At 36.2% G+C, this 25226-nt stretch overlaps 2 protein-coding genes, 1 long non-coding RNA gene and 1 pseudogene across 6 annotated transcripts in view; all 4 read right to left on the bottom strand.

Annotated features, from left to right (window-relative positions):
• LOC103331335 (LEAF RUST 10 DISEASE-RESISTANCE LOCUS RECEPTOR-LIKE PROTEIN KINASE-like 2.1) overlaps positions 1-25226 on the bottom strand; it is a 38375-nt gene that overhangs the window by 11244 nt on the left and 1905 nt on the right. The gene's annotated exons all lie outside the window — the stretch shown is intronic.
• On the bottom strand, positions 98-1839 carry LOC148917079 (uncharacterized). 2 transcript variants are annotated; one of them, XR_016126642.1, is made up of 3 exons: positions 1423-1792; positions 659-801; positions 98-520 (listed from the first exon to the last, which is right to left on the bottom strand). It is a non-coding gene; the product is annotated as an uncharacterized LOC148917079 (long non-coding RNA). The 2 variants fall into 2 exon arrangements; XR_016126641.1 differs by having other exon boundaries at positions 659-1839.
• Positions 15241-17923, bottom strand: LOC103330969 (protein FAR1-RELATED SEQUENCE 5-like). Of its 2 annotated transcripts, XR_016126638.1 has the most exons (3): positions 15777-17923; positions 15550-15693; positions 15241-15261 (listed from the first exon to the last, which is right to left on the bottom strand). XR_016126638.1 is itself a non-coding variant. In XM_089051558.1 (2 exons), exons 1-2 carry the CDS (start codon positions 17921-17923, stop codon positions 15600-15602), a joined length of 2241 nt encoding a protein of 746 aa, XP_088907684.1. In that variant the 3' UTR covers positions 15442-15599. The 2 variants fall into 2 exon arrangements, 1 of the variants encoding a protein (XP_088907684.1); XM_089051558.1 differs by lacking the exon at positions 15241-15261 and having other exon boundaries at positions 15442-15693.
• LOC103331350 (rust resistance kinase Lr10 pseudogene) lies at positions 23523-25062 on the bottom strand (annotated as a pseudogene). The gene has a single exon (XR_016126639.1). The product of XR_016126639.1 is annotated as a rust resistance kinase Lr10 pseudogene (transcript).

The following is a 25226-nucleotide window of genomic DNA, read 5'->3' on the forward strand; positions in this document are numbered from 1 at the left end:
GTAACACATGAACGAATTATAATATTATGTAACCATATTCCAGTACCATACAACAATTTCTCATAGCAAATGGGGAGGAGGTGTGAATAGCAGTAAATAGGGAATAATAATTAACAAAGCCATTCCAATAAGATTTAGAACTGTCATATTATATAGCACCGTAACTTGATTGGTCAGTTGAAAAACGGTCAGATTTATTGGCCAAACAATCCATCCAAATATATCAGACACAGATACGACCCTTTTTTTTTATGCTTAGAAGATTTCCATGGGCATACACCTCAGAAATGCAGCAAGTACTCATCTCTTCCTGTTGCATTTTGTTAATGGCTTTCTCCAAAGTTCTTGGAGAAACACAAAATACCTGCAAAGAATTGAAGTGTGGGGATAAAGGCCCGCCTATCCATTTCCCTTTCCGCCTCAAAGATAGGCAACCAGATCACTGTGGCTACCGTGGGTTTGCTGTGTCTTGCAATGAGAGACATCAGACGGTTCTTGAGCTGCCAATTCTAGTCAAACTCTGTGTTAAAAGCATAGATTATGAGCATCAGCAAATCTCTTTTTACGACCCAGATAATTGCCTGCTGGTAAAAGTTTCAGAAATCCTCAACATGTCAATCTTTCCTTTCCACTTTTCAAAAGAATCCATGAACATTACCTTATTCAATTGTTCTGCTGTTCTTGAAAGACGGCCATATAATGATCGGGTTCTAAATGGCGTTCTAAATGGCCCCTGCCTCAGCAACCTTGGCAATCAAATCTATGCCATTTATGATGACTACGAAATTGATAACCTCCAGCCTTGCACAAAGATGCATAATGTTTTATCAGGTCCAGTTTCAAATTTAGACAGATCTCTTAGTGTTTTGAGATGGTCTACACCAAATTGCACAAAATGTGAAGCAGGAGGCAAGAAGTGTATGCTGAAGAACAATGGCACCAGAGTTGAAATTGAATGTGTTGACTTGAAGAAAGCAGTAAGGCAATAGTACATACTAGCAAAGGTGCCCGTGCGTTACTGCGGGTTTTAAAATCGTTTGAAATGTGTACAAAGTTATGAAAATATGTAGCAAGTTTTTTTTTGTTGAGAAATTCTAGGATTGCATTCATAATTCAGCCAAAAAAGCCATTAGCCACAAGGGGCCAAAACAAACTAGCCACAAAGGGCAATTACAATAACGGAGCGGTCGAACAACAAAATTAAGACAATCTGGTGCGCCTCTACTAACGATTACACAGGATCGAATAAACTCTAGCATAGACATCCCAACTAAGATTGCAAACTCAAAATAATCAAAAATAGACAAAGCTTGAAAAAATAAAGCCATAACAATACAAATAAAACTTTCACAAAGGAGAGATAAAAAGCTCTCACAAAAGGAGATGTGAAAAGCTCTCACAAAAGGAGAGGTAAAAACTCACAGAGAACCTACAGAGTCTCTGTGACTTATTCCGAACATAAAGAAACCGCAAAAAAGATGGTGGTAGAGATCCGACGTCAAAACGCAAGTAGAGATCCAACGCTGAGACGCAATCGCCTATGATGGTTAGAGGAAAATCAGAACAAATGACAATCGCCTATGAGAGAAAACCATTTGTCTCTGGAGAGGAGAGGGAGGAAGAGAAAGAGAGGAGAGGAGAGGAAGAACAAGGGCCTCCTCCCCCCTCAAAGTGAAAACGGCTCTAGGAAGGTTTTTTGGGAGAGAGGGTTTTTGGAGATTTTAAATATGTAGCACGTTTAAGTTACAAAATAAAGACTAATAATATGTTTTATATGTTGCTTGTCATCTTAAAATATTGATCATATTTTATTAAACCAAGCAGCAATCAAAATATCAACAGTTGAGCTAGAAAGAAGAAGGAGAATTTTCTTAAGCACAGAGGGTCACATTATCCATATATATCGTATTTAATAATTTTTGTTTGTCAGAGTTAGAAAGAAGAAGGGGAATTTTCTTAAGCACACCGGGAAGCTTTCACAATCATTAGTATGACATGATAATAGAAAATTATAAATTAATTTCTATTTTCCTATCAAATCAATATTTTCAACAGGTGACTTATAGTCTTCTAATGAAAAGTCGATTAAATATTATTGAATATTAAATAAGTAGAAGGAAGACCAAGACTTGGGTCTGCAGTCAACATATATTTAAGGTTTTTATTTTTTCCTAACTATATTGTTCTGTTTTTTCTACATTCACACTTGACCAGCATGTGCTCTGAATCTGATTGATATATATGAGTCAATAACAATGTGACACAGTATCTGCTGCTTAAATTAGACTGGACCACATTATCTTTAGACTCATTTTCAATTAGTGATGAAAGTTTGAACGCATTTTCTATTTTATCACCCAATTTTTCAAAAGAATTTAGATGAAAATTTAATAAAATATAAGTTATTTAATAAAACAGTCCCACTCACTTAAGGATCTGAAAATAAGGTCTTCTGAGGTCCTATTTAATAAAGGCCATTGGATTAAGGGCCAGTTTGGAATTACTGTTGCTTTTATAAATAAACAAAATAGGTTTTTTAGGTTTTACACATAAAAAAAATTTCACTTTTGGAAAAAGCCAAATTTTTTTCAAAAAAGACAAAAAAACCACTCAACTTTCAAATCAAAGACATGCAAATGTATTGGATTCCTTAGGAAATCTAAAAATAAATAAGGGCATTTTTGTCCATTTTTGCTTCTTTTAAAATTTTTCTCTCCTTTTGCTTTTTCCAAAATGTCCCTAAAAAAATTGTTGCTACTGTGCTTTAAAAATAATTAGCTGGTAAACAATATTTTTGAAGTGTTGTTAGTACAAAAAGCAGTGTCAAAATCATTTGGTAAATTTTAATATAAAACTGTTGTAACTGTGAATAATGACCAAAATATATGGATAGTTTTGCCAACCTATCCGCAAAAACAATTCCAATGATAGACTAAATATATCAATTTTTCACATATGAATATTTTAATCATCCACGAATAAACTGTTTTGCCAACCAATCCGTTTTCTTTTTCTTGGCATTGTGCAAGACCAAAGACCTTGACCCTTCGTTTGGATGAGGGAAAATAACTCAGAATTTAACTAAAAGTCAGGAATTGAATGAGACAATAAAGGGTGTTTACGTGTACCATGGACAGTAGACACAATAAATTGACAATAAAATATTTATATGTATATCAATATATAAATAAAGTTGTTCTATACTCCAATCACATCTTCACTCTCTTCTCACTTTCATTCTCTCTCTTTTTTTGCTCTATACTCAGTATATATATATATATATATATATATATCTGTGTGTGTGTGTGTGTGTGCGCGCGCGCGATCCTTTATGTTCTTTCCTTGCTCTTTAGATTTCCTGACAAAAAGGGGGGAGATATGACTGTGTGAAATTATGATAAAAAGGGAGAGAGATTGTGTTGTAGAAGTAAGGGGGAGTGATGTTGTAATTTTGCTTTGAATTACATTTCTTCTCCCACATGCTTCACTGGTTTTGTTGTTTCATAATGTGTAGGGATTCAGAGCTTCAAGTTTAGAGTAGGATTTCATTTGTTAAATCCCATGCAATTTCTTTTGAGTTTGTAATAGGTGTTTTGTCTAGGAAATACCAAAGGGGGAGATTAATAATATGAAAATTGTATTGACATTTCCTAGACTCTAGCATATGTTGAGAATTAGTGTGTGAATATCTTTTATTGGAAGTTTTGGCGCAACACATTTAATCCCATATTTTCGAAGTATGACTTGATCGATATGAGGAACTTGATTTCAGGTAAATCATGACATAATCATGCATTCGTTATATGATTTCTAGTTGGAATTATTTTCACTCAAGTGCTTTTATATTAGTCTTATTTTTAATAGGATTAGATTTTATCTCTTGAGATCATTTTCCTAGTTGGACCTTATTTTGGTTTAAGTAAAAATATATATATATACATATATTTCATATTTGACTTAGAGAGCATGTTGAGTTTCACTAAAACACCCAAAATGGGTGTTGAAATTATAAAAAAACCGAAGCACTATTTAAACATATAAACACACTCAAAACCCATCATTACACACACTCAAAACTCATTTATAAACACACCCAAAAAGTTGACTTTGGGGTTAATTTTGGGTGTGTTTCTATGTTTAAATAGTGCTTGGGTTTTTTTTTATAAATACATGTCTAGGATTGGGTTTATTTATAAATTTGTATTCTTTTAATACCCAAATTGGTTTCATTGATTAATATGGTTTCCTTGTATAAACTAATGGGATTGGAAGTTTGCATGGGCTGACGAAATTGAATAAGATTTTTTAGAGAATCGAATATGATATGGATCTCTTGGCTTTATGTAGTTTCTTTTGCAAAAAGAGCATGTCTATATAAAGACATGGCGTGACTCTTCTTGGTTTTTACACAAGCTTTGATATATTTGTTTTGAGAATAAGAATTCCTATGAAAAGTTATTGTGCATATCTTTGAGATAAATCATCAAGTATTCCGTATTTACTTGGTGATTTATCGAATACTTTCATTATTCATATTGCATTCATTTGCATGTTCAATGACTCATACGGTTGAGGGCACCAAGATCGTAGTGGTGGTTTTTCTCCAGCAAGCTTGAAGCAATCCTTACCAGTGTTCAACATAAGTAGTGTCGAAAGATCATGCCGTGATAGAAGTTGAGTTACGAATAAGTCGATAAATATTATCTAGAATGTGCCTAGGATAAGTGTGTGAGTACTTATTGTAATCATCGTTCTATAGTGGATTTGTTTCAGGATTGAAAAGCCATATCAATCCTGTTTCTGAAGTTTATTTTTATTTATTGATTATAATTTTAAATTGACCTATACACCCCACTTTAGGCATTTTTAGTAATCCTACAGGTAATTTCAGAAAATTTTAAATTAATTTCTATTTTCCTATCATGCTTTGCTAATGAGGTTTAAGTGAAAAGTTTCCAAAAACTTTTTATTATCATTTGAAAGTTAAAATTGCTCCAACCGAATAGTCAAATCCTACATAGATTGAAAGGTTGAAAGAGATATGTCAAAAATAACATATCAAAAGCTTGATGTCAAATATTACTTTAATATTTTTTAGTCTTGGACCCCCACTATCATTTATTTTATTTTAAAACTTTATGCATTATATGAGCCCATTTCCTTTTAAAAATACAATAAAATAATATGATATTTGGCGTTTTGGGTGGAGTACAATATTTTTCCAAAATGTCAAATTGTCACGTAAGCCATCAAATTCAAATCTAACATTTTGCATTTGATATCTCTTTAAGAGATGCTCTTAGACAGTGAATTAGTTAATTACCAAACTATATATAATGAATATATCAATTTAAATAAAATTACTTTAAAATCCATACTTTCAAAAGGTGACTTATGGTCTTGTAATGAAAAGTCGAGGGGCGCTACTGACCTTCAACCTGCCCTACGGGCTAAAATACAGGGATCATCATATCAACGATTAAATATTATTGAATATTAAATAAGTAGAAAGAAGACCAAGACCTAGGTCTGCAGTCAACATATATTTAAGATTTTTTTTTTTCTTCCCTAACTTATAATGTTCTGTTTTTCTCTACATTCACACTTGACCAGCATGTGCTCTGAATCTGATTGATATATATGAGTCAATAACGACATGACACAGTGTCAGCTACTTAAATTAGACTGGACCACATTACCCCCTTTAATGTTTTTTAGGTTTTAGATATAAAAAAATTTTCACTTTTGGAAAAAGCCAAAACTTTTTCAAAAAAGACAAAAAAACCACTTAACTTTCAAATCAAAGACATGCAAATGTATTAGATTAGTAGGAAATCTAAAAATAAATAAGGGCATTTTTATCCATTTTTGCTTCTTTTAAATTTTTTTTCTCTCCTTTCGCTTTTTCTAAAATGTCCCTTATCTTTAGACACTTCCAATTAGTGATGAAAGTGCGAACGCATTTTCCAATTATCACCCAATTTTTCAAAAGAATTTGGATGAAAAATTAATAAGATATAAGTTGTATTGAATAAAACAATCCCGCTCACTTAAGGATTTAAAAATAAGGTTATGTGAGGTCCTATTTAATAAAAGCCATTGGATTAAAGGCTAGTTTGGAATTGCTGTTACTTTTTAAAAAGTTGTTTCTGCTGTGCTTTGAAAATAATTAGCTGTAAAATAAAACAGCTCCATATTTGGTAAACAATATTTTTAAAGTATTGTTAATACTAAAAAACAGTGTTAAAATTATTTAATAAATTTAAATATAAAACTGTTATAATCGTGAATAATGACAAAAATATATAGATATAGTCTTGCCAATATATATGAATATTTTAGTCATCCTCGAATAGACTATTTTGCCAACCAATCCGCTTTCTTTTTCTTGGCATTGTGCAAGACTAACAAAAGTCCTCAGCAGGATTTCCAATAATTTCTTATGTCTTACCAAAAAAAAAAAAAAATAATAAATAATAATAATAATAATAATAATGCACAATGTTATTATGATAATTGAATGAGACAATGAACGGTGTTTTCGTGTACCATGGACAGTGAACACAAAAAATTGACAATCAAAGATTTATATGATGTATATTAGTATATAAATAAAGTCTGTTTCTACTTTGCACAAAAAATAAAAAATTAAAATTAAAATTGAAATGGTTATGAGTTACTTTCTATCAATCTTTTTCATATTGACTTGGTGCTCATTTTGATTCCAATCTGTTTACTTTTTAGTTATGATGGTTTTGTTTGCTTCTTGCACTTCCTTTTCAGTGTTTAGTTTCTTGGGTTTTTTTTTTCCACTTCTGTATAGTCTGCATCAATCAATTGGCACAACTTTCATTTCTTTCAAATAGGGAAGTTGGCCAATGATTATTCTCCTAGTTCATGTGAAGAGGTGCCAAAAAAGAAAAAAAAAAAATGATGCGAAATTAAGTTCATAATTTCGGCGAAACCTATAGTTAGTGTTCTATTAACTCAATAATTAGTTAGCAGTTGAGTGTTACTGTATATATTATGAGGAGAATGATATGATTCAGTACTTGACTGAATAAGATAATAAATAAACTGAAACTGCACTTGGATGGTTGTTTCTTAGACTTTTTTTTAATATTCAATTTCTTTGTATGATTTGAAACTTTACAAGTCTTTAAGAAATACAGATAAATCTCTTGTAAATTTAACTAATTTTGGAGTTGAAATTTCTTTACACAGTTTGGATGAGGGAGTTTAATTTTTATTTTATTTTATAGAATTTTTAAATGACAAAACTTGAACACCTTAATAATAAAAGTACAAATATAATTTAAAGAAGATTCTAATAATATTTCTCTTTTCAAAGTTGAAAGAGATCCAAGTATTATTCTCTATTTTTTGAAGTATTGTCCACATATGCGAAAAATTTCAAAAGCAACAAATTTTTCTTTCTGATGTTGATTTTGAAAATTTTCGCCTACAACATGTGGACAATAGTAAGAAAATGGATAAATAATAATTGAATCTCACTTATGTTGACAGGACCCGTCCCGAATTTCTGAAACCAGGCGGATCCGGTGCCGACATCACACGATGCCGGGCCCATTTACTAAAAATCCAAGACATCCTACCAAAATTTTGGCAGAGTCTCCCCTGTAAAATGCCCAAACCAACATTAAACAACCTGCATAATTTACATCAAAATAAATCCCAACTGCCAGCATGCTTTTAACATACAACAATCCAACACAAAATGGCCTCCGGCCTCAAGTAGTAGCCTAACATGGGCGATAACAGAGCGTCTACAGAATTTGTTTACAACAAACAGTAGAGTAGAAAGAATTTATACAGACCCTAACAACGGACGACAAGTTCGGAGCTCGTGACTTGCTCGAATGCCTCCAAAAGCAATTACTGTCTGGGGGGCGCAAAACAGAAATATGTGAGTGAACAGAAATAAAGTTTCACTTTAAATCAACATAATAACCCCACCATGTAAAAATAATGCTCTAGCATGCAATTTCACAATTCAGAAACCAAAACTCAAACACAAAATCCCAAAGTCCAAAACAACTCCACAACTCAAATCCACCACTCATTCCCAAATATATGCAACTCTCATCAACCCGTAAATACCCATATATAAATATAGATATATAGCTAGGACTTTAATATAATATATACTGCTTCACTCCATACTAATGTACCGGGGAGACAATCCAATCGGGGGATTGTTAACTGGTACGCAGGATTTCCGAACACTAACCCGCGTTCAGGGATGAGTAGTCCAACCGGGGGACGGAACTCCATAGCTCACACGCCGGCGCTGCCAACGATACGTGTAGCTCACAAATCTCATATCAAGTCCTACGCGCGCAGACAGTATCATCACCCCACCGCACTGCCAACGACGTGTGTGATGATACTCAAGCAACATACATACTTTTCCCATACGCCGGCACGCCAACGACACGTATGGAAAGTGTCTCACACACCGGCACGCCAACGACATGTGTGAGACCGAAATCTCATGGTCTTCCCACCCCACCGGCACTGCCAACGACGTGTGTGGGAAGCCTAGTAACTAGGGAATGGTACTCACCTACCATACTCATACATCTCACAACCATCCATCCAACTCATATCTTTCCACACTCTCACCACAACAACCTCTCATACTCTATACATAGACAATATAGATAGCCATCCCAAAATCCATATCAACATATTCATCATACTCAAATATATATGTCTATACTCAAAGTATATAGCCAAGATATATAAACATATTCAAATCCATCAACCAAATGCTTATTAAATCAAAGTCACCATTTAAAATATATGCACAAAAATTTCATCAATAAAAACCATGCATATGCTTAAAACAAAGTCCACTCACAAGTAATCCCAAGCTGCCCGGCCCCGTGAGGGTCCCGCCTGCTGCGAGTGATCAACCGAAGTACCTATTCCAAGATACAAATCCTTGATTAACATCACGTACTTCCAAAACGGAAATTCACGAAAGGAAATACTTAAATCCCCAAGTTCCCGGTGCGCTCACGTCCAAAGGAATATCCTAAGGTCCGGTTACAGGTTTGGAATTCGCTTCCCGATCGCACGGTAATCGCGATTCCCCAAACTTCAAATTATTGAATCGGAACATCCGGGGCTCCGATTCACGATCCGCGAAATCCTACAGGTTTCTAAGAGTACCTAAATCAACATACTTCAATTTGGAAACGATCCAACGGTTAGAACTTATCGAACTCGGATAACGCACAATATGCGAAATCCGTTCGATAGTCAAACGATATCCAAATTGAGATCCGCGAAATCCTACGCACTCGTGACATCCTAAGGATCTCATCAGGATGAAAAACAACTTCACCCACCTTGCCCACGCGCCGGCAGCGCGTGGGTGTGTAGAGAAATTTCCGGCGACGGAAAATCTCCACACCAACGCTCACCCTTCCAATCCTAGATACTACTCGAAGAATGGAGCAACTTTTTCAACTACGGCAACGTCCAATTCGGACGGCAAGTGGCTGGAATTTCAAATTGAAAACCGGCCAAAACCTAAGTTTCAAATTCGTGAATTTAACCTGCAAATCTATCAAAACCTATCCCACAGCCAGCTAGAACACGAAAAGGATGAGAAACCTCACCTTGCCCGTCGGAAATGGTGGTGGAGGAGAGAGATCGAGCGGCTGGAAGTTCCAGTCAATTCCGCCACGTTTCGCATTTTCCGCGGATTGCGGTTCCGGGCTGTCTGGCGGGAAGAGAGAGGGAGAGGCTGCGGTTCGAGCGGAACCGGTCTCGTCGGACGGGGTGGTCGGAGGTGGCGGTGTGATGAGGTTTCCGATCCGATGACGGGAGGGGAAAATCGCAAGGAAGGGAAGGCGAGAGAGAGAGAGAAAGTGAGGGGTAAAAATGAAAAAATCAGATTTTACCCCAAACTTACCTCGAAATAATTACTGTTCGCCACCGAACAAGTTTCGATCGCCAAAACTTCGTTAAATCTCCGATTCAGGCCTACCACTTTGTCTACGGTTTCGTCTCAGTACCACCTACGCAACCACACCACTCACGGTCCCAAAATCTTCCCGGATACGAAAGTGACCAAAATTACCCTTAACCCAAGAGTAAATTAATATTTTCCTTTAATTAAATTAAATTAGGAAAATAAACGGAGTCGGGGTGTTACATATGTCCCTCAATTAAATTTTTGGGCTTTTCACATATAAGTCCTTTTAACTTTACAATTTATTTTTTGGCCAAATTTACATTACATTTGAAACACAAAAAAATAATTAATTTTTTATTTTAGAAAAACCATTGGAGCACAATATGTAGAAAACACCTTCTTGTACTTTTGAATGGAGAAATGCTATAACACACTAAGGGGCTAGCTGAGGGCTTTTTTTTCCATTACCTCTCTAAATGTTTTTGTATAGTGCTTTTCCTAATTTACTATAAATTTTGAGATGCTTAATTTTTTTTAAGTGGTTATTTCTTGAAGTCAATTTCAGTACATTGCTGTCAAAATTGGTCACAAGATGCACACCTACTAAATTATTCAGGACTAAATTGGTTTCTTCTCACGCTTCTCTTTCTCCCCCTTCACTATCCAAATGGGCTCTCGGCTTTGGAATTTGGGCTCCTAGTGCTTGTAGTCCTACACGCAAGAAGAAAATCTAGAAACATAATTTAAGGCTAATTCGGGAACTCAAACGAGTCTCAGGTTTTTTGTTTTTGTTTTTAAATTTTATAATTTTTAATACAAGCATAATCTACTACTCTATATTTTGCACAACTGCAATCTTAATATTTGGTAAACGAAAACGCATGCATGAAGTGAGTATGTGTCTTTTCACCGGTTATTGGGAATGACATTTTTTCACTTAGCATATCCCAAATGATTGGGTTACACGTTTCTTAAGCAAAACTTGAACAGTGAAAGACTTTGAATAATTATTTCCTGATGTTGTAGAATGGATGGCTTGTATATTTCCATTTTATGTTTGAAAACATCCCTTAAACCTAAAAAAGGAAAAACATTAACAAATTGAAGAAGAGAGAAACTGATTAGCACCAGAAATGGTCTATTCACACGGAAAATAAAAATAAAAATAAAAATTTGGAGTAAATATAATTAACAAATGTACAAGCTAACAAGTAATATAACAATAATAATAAAAATAATTTTGGATAAATAATAATAAAATACTAATGTAGCGTAACCATGAAACAGGGAATTCAGGAGGAAGATGAAGTCTCAATGAGGTCGTAGCAATTTTCGGAACATTATTGTGATTTTTGTGTATTTAGTTATGAATTTTCTAAGAAAAAGTCATAAAATAATAATTTAGGGTAAAAGGTAAGGATGTGGCCATGTTGTGACGCACACTTGTCAAGGGGTGAAAGGTGAGGGGCTGATATCACGCCAGGTGTCCATTTGGCAATTATTTTGGCTTTTTTAGTGCAAAAATCTTTGAAAAAATGCAATAAATAGTAGAAAAATCCTAAAAATGCCCCGAAAAATACTCCGGCCTCCGTGTCACGTTATAAAACGAGGGGAACCCATAGATCATCCATTTCGCAATTAAAAATTCAAAAATGATTGACATAACTCACTTTCCTCTTAACCCTAATTATATACGTTGTTCACTTTAACTTCAATAACCTACTTCAACAAGCATCTCCCGTTAATGTTCGGAATTATTTTTTAAAATGCGTAACCACTAATCGGGGAATTCAGCAAGGGAGATGGAGTGTCAATGAGGTCGTAGCAATTTTCGGATCATTATTGTGATTTTTGTGTATTTAGTTATGAATTTTCTAAGAAAAAGTCATAAAATAATAATTTAGGGTAAAAGGTAAGGATGTGGCCATGTTGACTGACGCACACTTGTCAAGGGTGAAAGGTGAGGGGCTGAGATCGGGCTGAGATCGCGCCAGGTGTCCATTTGGCAATTATTTTGGCTTTTTTAGTGCAAAAATCTTTGAAAAAATGCAATAAATAGTAGAAAAATCCTAAAAATGCCCCGAAAAATACTCCGGCCTCCGTGTCACGTTATAAAACGAGGGGAACCCATAGATCATCCATTTCGCAATTAAAAATTCAAAAATGATTTACATAACTCACTTTCCTCTTAACCCTAACTATATATGTTGTTCACTTTAACAAGTATATTTCCTTAATATTCGTTATATAATTTGTACTAATACAAGAATTAGTTTCCTTTCATATATAAGGATGTAAAATTATCTGTTTTGGTTATAATAATGTACATATATAATAAATGCACCACTACTTCGAAGCCATAATTGGAACTGCGCATGCGCCTAGAGCTTTGAGGACGTCAGAGATAGTCAATAAGTTGTCCATATGCACCTGCACCTAGAGTTTTCAACACGTCGGCGGTATTCAATAAGTTGTCCTTCTGACGCCGCATTGGGAATCAGTAATATATTTTCTATCATGTCCAATCGCATAAACATATAATATAAAGAAATAAAGCAATAGTAGGAGATGAACCAGTACAAAAAACAATATATAACTGGTACAAAATAATGCCATAACTTTGTCACAAAACCAGTCACACATGCTTTTCCATAAACCTTACCCTAACATATAATACATAAAGGCAACATTGCATATGATGCAACCATGTCCAAATCTGATACGTGATCACAAAAAAATGGACATGGCAGCAACATATGACTGAAGTAGATGCGCACTTTGCATCGTGTTATCGTAATTAAAGACATGAAAATATGAAGGTTGAAATATTCTATAGTAGTAAGCATCAAAATAGGTTTGAAGCAGAGCTTAACGAAAATTCCAGTTCCTCTGATTTGCCTCTACTCAAACACGATAACCAAAATGGTTACTTCCCTTGCTGAGTATATTTGTTAACGTCGGAAACGGTAATAGATGACCAATCAAACCCGGGTACGACGAGTTTTGCATAGGACCGGAAGTAGTCGAATCCAGCTTGCATCACACGCTTCTTTGACTCCTTTGCATTAGATGAGTTCTTGTATTTTTGAACAGCTACACTCCGAAGTCGTTTGTGTCTACGCTTCATGCGCTGCAACTTCGCCCTATCCAGATTGGCCTGCCTTTTGTCATCTTCAATTTGGCCTTCAACAAATTCCAAACGTACCCTTGCCCTTTGGATTTCATCACCAAGTTGAAGATGCCTCTCCTTCCAGAAAGCAAGAACTCTTTCAGACTCAAAACTTCCAACAAAATGGTCATTCTGTCTAGGAAAGTGACATTGCTTGTCTGGTGACTCACTTGCGTTTCGAAGGCGGTCTTTGTTTGGAGGGGTGTTTATTACGCTCACATCAAACTTGGTTAGTAAATCCATTCAATGGGGGGAGAGAGTTTCTGTGGAGGAGAGAGTGTCAGTAGATGGAGACAGATTCGGTGGAGGAGTGAGTTTTTTGTGGAGGGAGAATTTTTATGAAGGGGGTGATAGTAATACCAATAAAAAAGGGTTCCCGCCAAAAAAAACATTTGGTTGACAATGTATAAATGAAAAAAGGTCTCATACAATCTAAGTTTAATCCTAACTAGTTTGTTTAGTTTGGTTGGGTTCACTAACTAGATGTCATTTCCATTGAGTTTCTTTCAACCACTAACAGTGGTGTAAGGAGAGTGTGAGGTTGACATGCTTGAAAAGCAAAACCTGACACCTCTTTTTTTAAAATTGAAATAAAGTAGATATGTTGACTACACGCAAGCTTTGGTATGTTGGTCTATAAAGCTATGTTCCATTTCTCAAACGAAATTGCATCTGCAATCCTCATCCTCCAAAACAAATAGGATTATTCAAGTATGTCAACCTCTTCAGGCGCCAACAACACAATCGAAGATGAAAAATTGGAGTCGCAGGTTCCGTTTCCACGTTGTACTCGCCGACCCCTTCCATTTTCAACATCATTTGGGAGTGAGGGGGACTCCGATGATCCATTAGAGGCAATAGATGCAGTCAGTACCAAGCTGGATTATAATTCCAGACTGATCAATTCATGGCACGAGAAATGTGTTGAAGACGAGGCCATTTTGGCTGATCTTAACATTAGAGTGAACAAAGCGTTCTCCCAAAAGAACAAGTACTTGAAGCTGAGTCATAAAAGGAAGTTGAAAGCTGAGGAGTTGGATGCAGTAATGAATGATGAAATTAAAGGTTGTTTGATGAACCATATGCGATGCGAAGAGCACCACAGTGAACTGGAGTTGGTATTCAACGAAGGATTCGAAAAATTCCGAGCATTCGCGGCAACTACTCATACAAGTTATAATTGGGACTATGTGTCCCCTGATGCTGTGAGAGAGATACTAGACGATGGTGGTGACATGAATGAGCATAAGCACGTCAAAGCTGCTCGGAAGAAGCCGACCGATACGACTAAGTGATTGCGGCTACAACTGTTCTGTTGGTTGGGGGTGAGCGTGGTATTGCACAAATTAGAACTATATTCCCTTAATGTCATTATCTAATATAAAATAATACAAATATCAGTTTCATTTGCTTCATATATAATTATTGGGACTATGTCTTGCAAGTCATCATGTGTTCCTTCTGTCTAACATTATATTTTGCAACTATGGAAATATTATTCAATAAGCAGTCAATATCACAGCACGTTGGTAATCAGTAAAGCCCCATTATCATGACACGTGAGTCATAAGTAAAATGCCATGTGCTATACATTGTGTAGTGAATGGTTTATGGTTTATGTATATATAATAAAATTCCAAATATTGCTGAATATGTATTTTGTCTAAATCACTGGGGACATGAGTGACCATAAGCATGCGAGACCTGCTAAGAAGAAGCTGACCAATACGACCTAGTGATTGTGGCTACCGTTGTTCAGTTTATTGGGGAGATCGTGGTATTGCTAAGAGGGAGCACATAAAATGCTTTGCAATCAAATTTTCTTTTGTGTGTGGAATTATGAGTAGTTCAAATGTTAGTGTACCCTTTCATATTACCCAACCATTCGAAATGTGATTAGCTGCAATGTACTTTTTTACACGTTGCTTTCTAATCTTTCTGTTCCAACAAAGTGCTTCAAGTATCCTTCAGCTACGAATGTTTGCAAAATCGTGCACCTAATAACCAGTCCAGCTCAGATCTTAATCACCAGTAAAACATTAGAACATAACATTCGCAAAAAGTGGGTGCTGCTACAAATGATGCGTCTTGGAAATCATTATCGTAATGGAAACAATAGTGGTGCTGGAAATGCTGCATTAGCCTGTCATATAATCAATAAATCTCTATTCAAACATAATTCACCATAAACTACCCATTTTACAAGGTAAAAGTCATTGCTTCTTCACATAAATCAAAATTTGATGCTTTATCTAATGTCTATGAAAATTTCTAAATAGGGAGAAGACGTAAAATTAACATGTGTCCAAATTTCATGCAAGAATGAAACCAAGCAAATTTTCATTTCAATTATCAATGGACATAGTCAGAGCTCATCGGTGGACATGAACAAAAAAATAATAATAATAAAACTGCATCTAGAAAACTTCACCTGATCATTAGTCTTCATAATAACCGGGCTTCGTATAATAGAAACCTAAATCATTGAGTTGGTCCGTGCATCCTGTAAAATTCGTCAAATAATGGGTCACTAAGATCTATTGGAGTTGATTCGTCATTGTTCGACGGTGATGTCCTGCATAAACATCAAACAGAAGCACATAAGAACTTTACCTATTCAAATTTTAGGTCTTATTATAAATAGTGTTAACATCTTACGGTGTGTTCAAATTTCTTGGGCATTGTCTTCTATCATGACCAATGTGTCCACACTCCCGACAGTGTCTAATCCCTCGCTTCATTGCCTTTTCCTTTGCTCCCGTTACTCGTTTCGACCCTCCATTGCACCTTACTCTCTTAGGGTCTTTCATATATTGTGTTTGAGAGCTGGACCCTCCAACTTCGTTATTACTTGGTCCATCCTTCAACAACTTCAACTTCACCTGCAAACTTTTTAGAGTCTCTGACAGTAGCTCACATCCTTCTTCACACATTAATGCATCCTCAACCACATCTGAAGCAAGTCGGGACATTGTACTCCGCTTTATTAAAAGACCAGGATCTGCAGAGTCTTTAATTTCGTTGCCATTTGCATCTGACACCAATCCAAATTTCGCAGTTTTCTTCCACCTCTTCAAAATGTATTTATCGGGCATATATTCAATCTGGTCCCTTCTGAACAATGCTAGGATGTGCTTGCAAATAATTCCAACAAATTCAAATCTTTTGCAGCTACACGATGCGTGGTCAGAATCTTTGACATATACGACTTCTGCCACTCTTGTTTCCCAATTTTTCCTTTCGCTCACATTAAAGACAACTTTAGAAGCATCCTCTGTTTTCAGCTCTAGGAAACATGCTGTACTTTGTATTAGTTCTTGCTCAAACTTTTGAAACATTGTCCTTGTGTACAAGGTAGCCATTTGTTTGTTCAATGACATCGGTAGAATACATTGAGCCACTTCAAATGCATCTACGTGATCAGCAACTAACTCTTTTTGACGTTGATGAGAAAGTGCCCTCTCAAATCTTATTATGAAATCCATCAACGAATTTTTCCTTGATATGTATTGCTTGAAGAAACCATGAGAACATTCAGCTCTTTGGCTGCTTGACATTCCAGCGGCAAAAAAGTGTCGTGCGTAGGCTGGAACCCAAGATTCCCTTAAATCAAACATTGAACTTAGCCATGGATGGTCAGTCAAACCAGCCTTTGTAACCACAATATTCCATTTTGCATCAAACTCATCCTTATTGTCAGTATCCCATATGGCTTTCTGGAATTCACCCCAATACTCCTTATAAGCAGAATGTGGTAACTTAACAGAGAACTTTGATGTGATGTGCCATATGCAAAGTCGATGAAATGTAGTCGGGAAGGCTATTGAAATCGCTCTGCTCATTGCCGCATCTTGATCTGTGATGATCGTTTTAGGTTCGCCACCTGGCATGGCTTTCTTAAACTTCTCAAACATCCAAATAAACGACTCAGTCGTTTCCTTGCTCAAAAATGCGCATGCTAGGACAATTGTTTGACCATGGTTATTAACTCCCAACATTGGTGCAAATGTCAAGTCGTATCTATTCGTGTTGAATGTGGTATCGAATACAACAACATCTCCATAAAACCCGTACGCCCGTCTAGAAGTTGCATCTGCCCAAAAACATCGACTAAACCTGTTATCGCCATCTCCCTCAATCTTGAAATAAAAAGCCTCATTTTTTTTCTGTTCAGCCATAAAATACTCGGTCACTAGTTCAACATCGTGGTTCCTCAGCTTCCCATTCACACTACATTCAAGATTGTACATATCCTTTTTGATAAAACCGATTTTATCCATTCCTCCGGATTGCACCTCGAAAATACTTACCTTCTGATTAATGGGAATATTAACCGAACCCAACTGTTTTGTAAGTACTTTTGTAGAATCTGAAATACGACGGTGTGATCTCAGTAAATGCATTCTTCCTGAGGGTGTCATCTTATGATTGTGTCCCTCTGCAAAAAGAGAGAAGGTATACTTCTTGCTCTCATGTGTCTTCACAACCACAATCTTAGCTTTGCAATTGCATCTACTTATTCCCCGCTGTCTTTTTCTCTCCCGAGTTTCATCATTCCGGTATACACCTTGTTTGCAACATACAAATTCTTTTCTCAGAATCTCTTTCTTATTTTTCCCCCAAAAGCTGGAATGAAGTCGAATACCAAAGCCAGCCAAGAATGCATATCTATTATAGAAATTATAAACGAGGTCAAGCGAGTCGAACTTCATCCCAACTGCTGGTGTTTCCTCATTTCTTACTTCAGGAATGTAAACCCTCCAATTAGCTGTTACAGAGTCATCACTCTCTGAGCCCCCAGACATTTTATCCACGTATATTATTGATCTAGTTCTATATTACTGCATAGCAAATGTTAATTCATTAATCAATCATTACTGCATCACAACTTATCAATGCATTCCACTTACACAAAACATTGCCCAAATTGACACAATACACGCATAGCCTAGCTTGTTGGATTCTGATTACACAAAACACAAGCAAAATTTAATAATAGTTACGTCATCTCTTGTGAAATAATCTGGAAAAAATAACATTAGAACCAACATGTTCAACTAAGAACTCAAATGTAATTCAAACCAGCAATTACAGAACTTCACCCAATATCCTCTCCAAATGCTTACTTCTAATGCCATTAAGCCTAAGTTTAGGATCTTTTACCTACATTTCATAAATTTCCAATCCCCCTCCAAACAAAAATAATCAACTAAGTATATTGAATATTCATAAGGAAATGACGCATTATTGATAGCAGAGCAAATGACGCATTATTGATGCCACAAATGACAAATTTCTCACCCTCACAAAAAACAAATCAAACCCAGCAAAATCAATCCAGCAAGAGTGAACTTACCTCTCAAAGTCAAATGACGCATTATTGATAGCAGAGCAAATGACGCATTATTGATGCCACAAATGACAAATTTCTCACCCTCACAAAAAACAAATCAAACCCAACAAAATCAATCCAGCAAGAGTGAACTTACCTCTCAAAGTCAATCGGGAGTTCCGAACTCAGTCAGCTTCAAAGAATGTGGTGGACATTAGAGAGGATTCTTTCGTAGTGGAGACTCCATCTCTACCAAAATCCTAGGAACAACTGCAGCAGCACGAAAAAGAGATATGCTACTTTGCTTTCATCTGGAATCTCTTCTGCTGAACGAAAAAGAGAAGGGGTTTTCACTTCAATCATAGAATCAAAACAGGGCAATAGCTAGGTAAAAGCCATTAATCATCATACCGAGGATACCATAGATCGCAGGCCTCCCAAGGAGCTGATGACAATGGAGCGATTATAGAGTTTGGGAGCTTTGGATCTTTCTAATTGTGGATTTGCATTACATTAAAAAAGAGAGGATTGTGTTCTTGAGTTTTTCACAGAGAGGGAAAAATCTTCAGCTGAAGTTGGGTTTCCAAACGGGTCAGATTTCAACCCGGTTCTACATGCACCCTCTTTTAAAAACTCACCGTTGGATGAAATCCAACGGCTCTTACATACCCCTCAAAAAAACCCCTTATAACTTTCCACTCACTATAGAAGCACTCAAAGATGCAAGTCGTGCTTCGAATTGTCAATGCCTAACTTCAACATGAGGAGATAACCACGTCCCGGCCCATGCCTGATGATCACCCACTTTGTGTTCCTCCAAACGTTGGTCCTGGTACTAAGGGCCAGAATTGGGTTTATGGGCTGTTATACTATGATCACAGTTCCACTTACGGCCTATTTGGATTTGATACGTTTACATTTTTATCCGAGCTAGGGCAACTAGCTATCCCTAATGTGATTTGGGTGGGGACTCTTCAGTAAGGTGAACTTCAATGACTATTTTCATGGTCGTGATAATCCAATATTAGGGATTTTGGGGTTAGGCAAGGGTCACCCCACAGGTATTCAAAAATTATTATTATTAAGACATTGTCGTGGAGCTCAGTGTGGAAAATAGGGAGCGGAAATTACGGGTGTGGAGCTTGAGGAACGCAGGAAAAATCAGAAACGGGTGTCATAATGGATGTTTATAAAAGGAAATAAGGGGAGAAAAAAAATCACAACTCAAAAGACAAAAGCCTAGCTCTGCCAATTTTCTTCCTTCCCATTTCTCTCGATCTAAACTCAGAAATAAAATGGCCTCTTCATTCCCATTTTTTCTCTATCTATTGCCACGCCTAATTTTCATTTATGAGACTTATCACATTTTAGCACTGACTAGGTGTATTATTTTTTGTTATTAATTAAATTCACTTGTGCCGTCAAATTTTATTGTAAGATAAATCCAGCTCATTCCATTTTAAATTCATAAATCTGTCCCTGCCTCGAGGGGAATGCTTTTTCCAGCTCAAGAGAAATGTACCTCGCCCACTTTCTTTCTATTTCCTCCCTCCTACTTCAAAACACAAGCTTATCCCGCCTGATCGGCAGCTGGGTCTCCCCATCTCTCCTAAACTCCCGGTCAGTTCCATCCAAACCCGGAGCATTTCAATTCTATAGAGAATTTCTTTCACTGGGGGAGTACTAATCAAAAGGGGTTGTATTTGGCCCAAGCTCAGGTTTTGGTTCTCCACCTTCATCCCTCCAGCGTTGATAGCTCTCTTCTTTAAGGCTTATTCCGTAGAAGCTAACATCAGGCTATTGGCGTTTTATCCGCATCTTCCCGACCAAGACCCGGAAGGGGTTCGCTTTGTTTGGGATGAACTCGCAAAGACTCAAAGTAGTAGACCCCGGCTCCTTTTAGCTTTCTGTGCTATGGCTCTTATAACTCTTAGTAGCTGTTCTCTCCTTCCCTTCCTTATCCTTAAGGAATTGGATTAAACCCTCAACATAGTGAGGTGTGGGGCGAAAAGAAAATTATTTTCAACCCACCCCCACTTTCCTTCACTTTTTCCTCCTCCAACACAACAGGTAAATAAGTTAACTACGCATCAGTATTAGTCTAATAATCCTCATAATGTACTATGAAAACGAACAGATAAATAATTTAATCAGCAATGGGATACCTTTAAAAGCATCTTGTATGCCTCTAAGACCATCTCCAACCCTTGGGGTGGAAACTCAAATTTTGAGTTTAGCCTCCAAAAACCATCTCTAACCCATGTATTTTGGGAGGTGAAAATGTGAGATGCCTCAAAATTGGACTGGAATTCCACCAAGAATTCTGCCTGGACTGATAAATCTGTGGGGGCCAATTCTGCTTTAATAAATATTTTTTTATTACATGATGTGAGAAGCCCATCACGTGGGCTGTGTTGCTGGCAAGTGGGAATGAAGATTCCCTCTAGTTTATTGAAAAGCAACGGCTATTTTTGGTGTGTTTTGTTATGTTTTTTTTTTCTTTTTTTGGTTGAAATATTTCAACATATTGGATAATCAACGACTCAGATTCATTTTAGGCAATCTCAACAGTAAAATTTCACATCCAACGGCTCAAGCGATTGGCACACACCAAAACAACTAACAAAAAGGTATTACGGACTCATGCGCGTCAAATAAATGTCAACAATCCAACTGTAGTAACTAAAAAGTGAATTTTCAATTAGCAAGGAGCTGGAACAGAAGCATAAAAACTATCTCATTTGCCAACCAAGACGGATATGTGAAAAAGGAATCCACCCAAAAGCATAAATTTCAATCATTATGGTGAAGGCAAAGATACCATTCTTTTTCTTTTTCTTTTAAGACAAGTTCATGTATCACAAGCGCATCACTTTTCCTCTTTAGATATACATTATCAGTAACAAGTATGCCAAAATCTTTTAATTTGCTACAGCAAACAGGAAAAGAATAGAAAAGAAGGGATAGCAGATTGTCAAAAGGCAGTGTATACGAAAGGAAAGAGCAGGTCAAACCTTAATGTATTGAATGATCTTGCAGTTTCTAGGAAAGATTCCAAATGCGCACGCAATCTGGACTCCACCTCTGCATAATCCTCATCTGGGTTGTATGCATGCTATATGCAATAGCACGTAATCAGAGCAAGAAAAAGAAGGAATCAACTGCACAACTTGGGGGAAGTTATAATTAAATAAAATGTACAATGAGTCACTGACAACCCAAATTTGAGGGAGCATTCACTGCCTTCATGAACAATATGATTGAGGGTAATGACAGAAGAGTGGGTGATGTGTACAAGAGAAAAAAGCAGCAGTAGGATATTTTTTCAAAATGCAGATGAATTTATTCACTGATTTAAATTGTACAATTTGGTTAGAGAATAATCATATGAATAGCTGGAATAATTATGTAGCACAAAGAGAGCTATGTGAAGCTGATCAAATAGTATAGAACAGTTCAAGGATAACAATCGTAAGAAAAATAGTCAATTATTGTCAAATGCAAGAAAGACTTTGTAAACCAAAAAGGATAAGACAGAGACGAAAGTCTTACAGTATACCAAATCCATATCAGTGATAGAGAGCGAGAGAGGAGAGCAGAAGTAAGGTAATGAATTTTACTACCAAATCCATATCCAATATTTAATTATTCATACATAATATAATAATTATGCAAATCCCAACAACCAAAGATCATAACTAGAAAAATATATATTACAAATTATATTAGAGAACCATAATTAAAGTTATTATCCATTTTGTTATGATAAGTAAATTACTTTTGTCTTTCCTAAGTATATGAATAGTGTTTTGAATATTAATAAAATCGAATGGGCTTATTTAGTTTTGGTGTTTTTCTTAATTATAGTTTTAATATGGCTTGCAAAAAGAAAGTATGGGTGTTATTTTATTATATATATTTATGTTATATGGAAAAGATTTGTTTTGGAAATTGAATTTTGAGATTATTATTTTTATTATATATTAGTTTATGAAAGGGGATTTTGGATCTTGGCGATGACACGCCATCTCATGTAACCCCAACCCCCCACCACCACCACCACACCCACCCCCTCTCTTCTCTCCTTTAATACACGTGTTTTTGCAAAATTGTCAACAATACACACAAAATGATCACATATTATGCACACAATTTTTACATATTATTAAATAAAAATAATATATATTGAAATATTATATAGTGGCCGAATTTAATGTTCATATGCTTGGCTGTAAGGTAAGTTTATTTTTTTAATTTTCTTTATAATTACAGTATAGCCGCGCGGCTACACTCTATTTTTTTTGACCTTTTGGTTTTTACTAAACAGTATTCTTGAAACATATGTTGCAAACATCATAACTGTACTTCGTAGATGACTGTAATATATCAATCTGTACACAGATGGAAGAAAAAGCCTATGTGTCCTTTCCACACATGAGAACAGATGAAATGTTATTTGACAACAAAATCTTGTCAATGTGTAAAGTTGTTGTGCGAAAAATACAATCAAGGGAGAAATTGACAACTGAGGAAATTAACCAAATATGAAGAATTAAAGTCAAATGGGTGGGTTCTACCATTACTTGGTTCGAGGAACTTGTAACTTCTTCATTTTAGATTATACATAAACTATTGTAGTTCAAATTAGCTTGATGGGAAGGTGGACAAACTTTAGTGGTGTAGGGGGTGAGACAATATTTGTATGAATTCCATTGTGAATCAGCTTAGCTTGAGCCTTGAGGGTTAGTGGTTTTGACCTGCTGCCCCATTTGCAATATCTTGGGGAAACTGCTACTTGCACATATCTAAATGTAATTCTAGCTTCAAAGTGTTTTCTTTGAGTGTAGAATTGTGAAAGCACTTGACAGAATAAATGGACTTGTTTTTTTATTTATTCTTTTTGTAATTAAATGAATGTATTAACAAAAAGGAGGGCAAATCCTACCAATAGAAGACAATCCCAAGCTAACAATACAACAAACCCTAATAGCAATTAGCTCATAAGGATCTTCCAATCTGCAACAAGATAGGAGTTAGCAGGTGAGGTTTTAAACACTCTATAGAGCACAGCGTACCTAATAGAATTCTGCAATTACTGAAAATCCTACAATTTGAGTGTTACAGCAAGGGAGCAAGAAGCGTTTCTGAAAATCCTACAATTTATTTCCTTCCAAATGTAGTAAACAAAGGCAGCAAACAGAAGTCTAATTGTTTGATTACGTAATCTCCCTTGCACATCAAGATCTATATATTACATTGTTTGATTCACATCAGCAATCAAAACGATTTCTGTAGAATTTGTTACTGTTGATGCGCTTGTGGTACTTGAATTGTCCCCAGGAGCCACTTCTGGCATTTGTTGTGGATACAAAAAAGGCTTTGGAGGCATTTCAAGGCACTCAATTTCTCCTTCAAGCATCTCGACTGCTTTATTCATTGAAGGACGGTCACTAGGCTTCATTTGTATGCACCACAATGCCACAATGATCATCTTCTTTATGATCTTCTCTTCCTCCTCTGTGGCGTCTTCAACTTTTATGTCCTTTCCATCACTCAATTGGTCAAAAACCCATGTTGGAAAGTATATTTGGCTTGACTTCTCTATGGTTGCATTTAAATTCTTTCTTCTGCCAGCCATTTCCATCAACAGCATTCCGAAACTATAGACATCAGCTTTGTATGAAATACCTCCAATGTTTTTATAGAATAACTCTGGTGCTATGTATCCGATAGTTCCTCTTGCTGCTGTTAAAGATACAATGCTATTATCAAGCGGGCATAGCCTTGCTAATCCGAAATCAGACACCTTGGGAAGAAAATTCTCGTCAAGAAGAATGTTATGAGGTTTGATGTCAAAGTGCAGAATTTGCATGTCACATCCTCTGTGCAAATATTCAATACCACGAGCCACTCCAAGAGCAATTTCAAACATTTTCTCACAATTCAAAGAGATAACTCCCTGTTGAGAAAATAAGTATTTATCAAGAGATCCATTAGGCATGAAGTCGTATATGAGAGCACGCTTTGAACCCTCAACACAGAAGCCAATGAGCCGCACCACGTTAACATGGTGAATCCTTCCAATGGTAGCAACTTCATTGATGAAGTCTTGCCCATTAGCTTTGGACTTACCCAACATCTTGATGGCAACAAGGCGACTGCTACGAAGCTTTGCCTTGTATACAGAGCCATAGCCTCCTTCACCCAATTTTTCCTTGAAACCTTTGGCCATCTTTTTTATGTTTGAGTAAGAGTACCTTACTGGCATGAGCTTATTGTTCTGCAAAAAGTCTTCTATATTGTCATGCATTGACAAGTGCCTCCTTTTCCATTTGTATATTATGAATGCAATTGCACAGGGAAAGCCAAACACATATAAGACTGTGTGCAATATTCCTGCGCAGTTCACAAAAAGTGGACTCAATAGAGACATTAATTGATTGCTACAATACTATCAACATTTTCCTTAGTACAACATTTTTCATTAGTGAAAGGCCCGGGCGTCTGGTAGCCTTCTCGTGTTTAGTTTTTAGTTGTTACTTTTACTTAGTTTTCATTTTGTGCAACATTTCATTCCATTTTCTCCCTCTCCTCCTTTCTTTCTCATTTTGTCTCTCTATCTCTTTAGCTAAAACTGCAAATTGCTACACAGTAACTGATTTCAAGTAGTTCACATTACCTAGGTAAGAGATTACACAGGTTAATGGAAGCCAAGGAAGGGCAACATTCCTGTTGCACTTGTTGGTGAGCGCAAAGAAATACAACTGGAATACCCA

This window comes from Prunus mume, linkage group LG5 (assembly GCF_029339155.1).
Source record: "Prunus mume cultivar Tortuosa linkage group LG5, ASM2933915v1, whole genome shotgun sequence".
NCBI classification, from domain to species: domain Eukaryota; kingdom Viridiplantae; phylum Streptophyta; class Magnoliopsida; order Rosales; family Rosaceae; genus Prunus; species Prunus mume.

Bases quoted from the DNA above. Each gene is read 5' to 3' on its own strand.
- LOC103330969 (XM_089051558.1), bottom strand. From the start codon at position 17,923: ATGTCTGGGGGCTCAGAGAGTGATGACTCTGTAACAGCTAATTGGAGG. The intron at 15,694-15,776 runs GTAAGATGTTAA...ATGTTTATGCAG, and splicing joins CCAAGAAATTTGAACACACC to GACATCACCGTCGAACAATG.